Below are 6,000 nucleotides of genomic sequence, written 5' to 3'. Positions count from 1 at the left end.
TCTATAAGTACTTACTGAATATGTTATGCGTATGCACACGTGTGTTTCATGCATTGAAAAATGTCGATGTTTATCAAGTTGTTGCACAGTAACACGTGTACAGTCGTGAAGAACAAGAAAGCTTTACACTAAGTGCATTATTATGACTGAATGAGCGATGAATGCAGCGGTGGCGATCACTTGAACGTTGCCCATGAATGACTGGCACGGCTACAAAGCAGAAAAACACGCTGAATTATCGGCTCGGCTACGGCTCCATGTGGGGTCTGTGGCAGCTATAGACAGATTAAAATCTATCGCGGGAAATTTGTGGCCGCTGGCCGCGTTAGACAGGTGGCCGCTATACACTGTTAAAAAACAGGGCTTTTCTCTCGGGGGATTTTCAGTGGCCGCATTTGGCACGTGGCCGCTAATGCAGGTTCGACTGTATATCATTTTACGCATGTGACATCACAACCTCTATGTAGTAGTCTTCTCATCCAGCGATTGCGGCGCTGAAACTGTAAAATTCATAACTTTTGAACGGATTGTCCAATTTTCCTCAAACTATCACTGATGTTTTATACTAATAATGCTACATTCTCTCAATCCATATGTATATGAAGGCGAACTTGCCCTTTAACTCCGTATTGGGTATCATTATTTCCCTGACTGCTTTTAGCCAACGATTTGAAAGTGTCTACACAAAAGACACCATTTCCCCCAGTATTTCTGACATGCAAAATAATTTTGATAAATGAATTGAGCAAACATTTATTATGATCCTCCGTACATTTTGAGTACCAGGAAGAAAAAATTGATTGAAAGATGATGGAAATACATTTTCATTTTTTATCCTAGTGAAGTTTCAAAACTCTTTTATCTATGTAGATCTTCTGAAGGGACAAATGACTAAAACGAGTAATTTGATGTTGGGCCACATTAGCGTAATGTGTCCATTGGATATGACAAACCTTCCAACACGCTCGATTATGTCCATTTCCAATATTACGCGAATATTCATATCTCTTCTAAGTTACGTCACGGATGTCATCTTTGAAACTGAATTTAACCCTTGGATGTTTCATAGATTGGACATAATGGAAGTTCATCAGTATTTCCTGCGTTAAGTATGTATAGATTTGGGGAAAAGAAGTGCACAGATAAAGGGACGTCGTTTGTACTATATTGTGTTCACGTATTGGCCCCTAGAATGAATAAGATTTCGTTGATCTTGTCCCCTGACTCTATGCAATTAGATAGAATTCATTGATCTTAACATTTGATTTTGAGGAATGATCTTCAGATGAAATGCATCACTATCCTGCAGATTTGCAGTCTAATTATATTCATTTTAAGCTGTAGTTGTACCAGCAGAACACGTTGCGGAAGAATCATTTATGTACAAATTTAATGCAAATGCGTTCTTTCCTTTTCATTTTAATGACCTGTGCGCTATACAAGTAGTTATTATTATTATCATTATTATTATTATATTATTATTAATGACAGTACCGGATAAAGTAATCAGAATGTTAACTTGCTGTCGGAAAATCACAGATTTCATATTTTAGCTTGAAGCTTTGCGCGATTCAGCCCTTTACAACAAAGGACACAGAAAATTACATCATTTTAACATAGGTTCGTGTTAAGGCTTGGCAAAAGGTACGGTTTTAACGAAATAAGAATGGAATCATTTGTAATAGTAAAATATCGTACATGAATTACAAAATCAATGTTACGTATATACCAGGCCCTATCTGAAATTCCCCTCTTAAGTCTCGCAAACACAGGTCCTAATCCATGAATATCGCACGACAAATCTAATAATTCGTTCTGATACATTTCAAACTAGAGACTCATGTCTTGAATTTGGTCCATAGCCAGCTCATTTTGCACTGACGTAATCATTGATGTCAGATCTGACAAATAACTGTTTGTCCATCCCTTGATTAAAATCAAAGCACAGTCAGGGACTTAAAGGAAAACATAATTCTTACCCAACATTGTAGACCTACTTTACGCTATACAAAGTTTGTCGCAATATTAGAGAGGTTGAAACTGTATTCTCATTCATAGATAACAGTGCTTATCTCACCGGTGGGTAACGCTTAACAGAACTCCTGGGTACATGCGTAATAGTTTGCTTACCATAGTATAAGACTATATAACAGACAGTCAGCGTATACGTAGAATAACATTAGCACAAATGTGAAACGAAAAAGAGACGAGAGTTTAAAATGTGATAAACATCAAACAAATATCAGCAATCGACGAAAGATTCGTTTTCAACAGGTCCATGGAACCTCTTTAACAAATTGTTTGCATTCACTTCATAAAACATATCTTGATACCTAACTTCATTATTTTCTTTTGAACAACATGCACACGACAAAAAGGTAAACCCTAAAATAAGGAAATATTAAAACGTGTTAAACTGATTTTAGGTTTTAATCTTAAAACGTAAGAAAAACTCGAACCCCCAAACTACGGAAGTTCCTACAGAGTAAGACATTCAAAATCAGTGTTAGACAACATGATCATCAAGGCTCACCATCGATGTTGCCAAAATATGCTTTTCTCACAGGCATACGGATTAACCTCTTTGCTGTTAAGCCGGCGTTGGTCAATGGAACTTGGTAGACTCAACACTTCAAATTTCATACAAGTATTTTGTCTAAGTCAGTAAAAAAAAAATGTGACGACTATGCACGTAATTGGTAGATTCATGTGATAAAATCAGTACTGTTGACCTCTTTAAAACTCATTAAGATACAGTTCAAAGTTTTTGCACAAAGGAATTCATTCATAAAAAAGGAGTACTTTATTAGCGTTAGCATGCACAGTCGAGAAAAAATCGAAAGGCTTCCTCCTTTATGCAGTTGACTGAAAAATCAAGGAAAAATTACAAGATTTACTAGATACTACATGGACCGGAAATGTCGGCTGTCTATATTTAAAGAGGAACGTAACAGCATATGCATCATAACACAAGATATTGTAATTCCCAGAAGAATTTATGAATGAAATAGTACTGTGCACTGAAAGTCAAATTGAATTACAGTCGGGCACCCCACATATATTTTGTAGCACGGGCATCAAGGTTTCCATGTGCATTTCACACCATGGTCTCCACCTCAGCACTAGGTTTATCGTTCACATCATTGTCATTGTTTCTATTGGCGTATTCTAAAGCACTGTCGTTCAATCTACGTCGCTTCTCTACCAAAGAATTTGTACACGAAAGGGCACTCTTCTGGTCGCAGATGCTCTGCCCATCGACATTCCCTAGCAACCTATCGGTTACCTTGGGTGAATTCTCGTTCGAGTTGTTCATTTGACCGAAGTCGATCAGCGTTGAACTAGGGAAATGGTTGGGTGTATTGCCGATTGCAAACATGGAATTGGGTCGAGGCCGCTCGGATTCGACCGGATTCGCATATTTCTTGTTCACATCGCGGCTGGGGAACGTGTTCATATTTGCAGGGCGAACGTCTGATTCCAAGCGCTTTGTGAACTGCTCCTTGGCATGGGTTCCGGTCTTTGAGTAGCGGTTTGAGAGATTTGTACCATTCTTTGGGTGCTTTGAGTCGAAGAGACCAACTGTTTCGTTCTCTTCTGCTGTTCTGAATGGTGAGTTTCTGCGGTATGATGTATCCGCTGATGTTAGCCAGTATGTCAGTAACTGACCCTTGCCCTTCATACTGATAAGCCCGCGTTCCTCCAGCTCGAAACCACCAATTTCGTCGAGGAGCTTCTTGCATTCAGAGCTTGTGTGGATTTTTAGAGCTGCAAGGGCAAAAATCATACAGGATAAATGAAAAACAAACAAACAACTGAATGACACCATTATTCTGGCATTCGACATATCCCATTCCTGTAACAAATAAAGGTGTGTTACCACAACACAATTGTGGAGATTCAAGCCGTGACCTTTTACGTTAAGTAAAATGTGCAGTCTCAGAGTTCTTTGGAATCGGTTCATACGTTAGTAAAACACTTGTGTTCGTACTTAATATATTGAATAACTCATCTCTGTGGTACATTTCACAACAAAACAGCCGTTCGTATAATTTCTGGACAAATACATGACATTAGGATGGATTATATAAATGGTAATATATATATAATGGATTATATAAATGGTTTTAGGTAATAATGGCAATAAATGAGCCTTCGTTTTAGGTAATAATGACAATTAATTTACATTGCTATAGGATTGCAATAGGATCGCATTGCTACAGGATTGGCTCATGCCCATTTATAAAGTTATGGGATTTATATTTTATCATCCTTTTCAAAATGACATATTCTGCTATGAATGAGCGATAACTTAAAAACCTGAAAAATCTACGGCATATCAAAATTCCTAGTTGAAGATTTATGACACCAAATTGTCATTTTATGTTTTCATTTCTGGTACATCAACAGACAATTCTGTCTATTACATGACGATCATTCGCGACAAATTTCGAATCCCGCGTATCATCCAACTTGTCATAGTAACAAGTTCCTGTCGAGTTGTCACTTGAATACACATAAACTTGGTTGGAGGGCAACAAAACACACATTTTTTTTTTGGTCCTCCGACCAAATTTATGTGTATTTAGTGACAACTGGCATCCAACCCGGGCCAATAGCGAGCAAGACAGATGTTTTACCGCTCGACCAAAACATACGTCCTACAGCTTAGCACATGGAGCCAGCAAAAGGCCTAAATCCATCCGTAAGTCAAACTTCCAATTGAAAGACACTGTGATCCTGGCATCTGATCAATATATTAAAGAAGAAATCCACTCCAAAATTCTATCAATTTCATAAGAAAGAGACAAAATTTCCCTGTAGAACAATGCAAAAATTATCAAAATCAGGTAGGAAATGTGGGGATTGTCAGATCCCACTAGCAGGAAGCCGCTGTGGGGAGCGTGCATGTAAAAGTTATCTGTAGCAGAGAGGCATCGCCATGTGGCGGGAGCCCCTCTGTTTGCTGTGTACAGCTGAGTTGATGAAAATAAAAGAACCTCACAAATGGCACGAGAATTAAAGGGCTTACATGTTGTCGTACTGCATTATTAGTGATTAGTTATTGGTAACAGTTTTGGAAAGTTCTGGAGATCAAACTGGCATATCAAATGGAATGATGTAGTTTTGCCACAACTGATAAAAAGCTGCTCTACTTATCCCTGGTTGATTGCGTCTGTTTTCAGTGACACTGAATACACGGTTGTCTATGACTGTGCGAGCCTATGTATGGTCTGCCTACAAACATGTGTTGTGTGTGCAGGCGTAACAAGTCGCTGCTGCCGTAGTCATGTACGCATGATATAGTATGCACGGACTGCAGGCCTACGTAGGTTTGGCAATGTGGTCAATTAGAACGTGTAGATAAATATTGATCAGTGGAATATGTAGCGCTGTGCAATAGTACAGTCCCTAGTATTATAGGATGAGTTGATGGTCTTTAATGACTGCTGTTGCCTAATTGATGCAACGTAATTATGCAATGTACTTTTGCTTGATGAGTTTAGAAACAAATATATTTAAGCATAGAGATGTACAATGTAGGCACAATATTGTAGTTTGCACTGTCATTCAGCTGAGGTTGTTTGAGACGGAACTTTTTTTTAAATTTTTTCAACGGATGTCTAATACAGTTTGTGTAGGTTATTAGTTATGCCAGGCATCGCTTAGGTAATAAAGATCTGAGGGTACAGAGTGACGTGAGTTCGGTTGATTGTGTAGAAAGAGTAGGTAAGAGATGTACGAAGTGTCAATGTGTTATTTAGAGGTTTAGGAAAAGAGAAGTCTATAGAAGTATTCAAGATGAGAGTATTGAATTATTTATTTCTTGGGTGGATTTCCTCTTTAATACAACAATGCGAAAGCTTGTTGTCTTAACCTGTTAACAAGGAAGCAACTCAAGCCAAATAAGGAAAATGACCCGGTAGGAATGAAACCCGGGACACTATAATTATGTGAAAGGCAGATGTTTTACCCCTCGACCAAAGCACCGTCCTTAGA

The 6,000-nt window shown here is 38.3% G+C and overlaps 1 protein-coding gene across 3 annotated transcripts in view; it reads right to left on the bottom strand.

Annotated features, from left to right (window-relative positions):
- Positions 1–452: 452 nt before the first annotated feature.
- Positions 453–6,000, bottom strand: part of LOC139740059 (speract receptor-like) — a 527,367-nt gene continuing 521,819 nt past the window's right edge. For all 3 annotated transcript variants that reach the window (XM_071650652.1, XM_071650650.1, XM_071650653.1), the window contains one exon: positions 453–3,768. In XM_071650652.1, the coding sequence (XP_071506753.1) occupies positions 3,098–3,768 (671 nt within the window). In that variant the 3' untranslated portion in view covers positions 453–3,097. The remainder of the gene's footprint in view (positions 3,769–6,000) is intronic.

This window comes from Diadema antillarum, unplaced genomic scaffold (genome assembly GCF_040938485.1).
Source record: "Diadema antillarum isolate AM-2024a unplaced genomic scaffold, OU_Dant_1.0 seq00000830_RagTag, whole genome shotgun sequence".
NCBI lineage: Eukaryota > Metazoa > Echinodermata > Echinoidea > Diadematoida > Diadematidae > Diadema > Diadema antillarum.
Note: the sequence above shows the minus strand (reverse complement) of the source record. Positions and strands in the feature narration are given on the sequence as shown.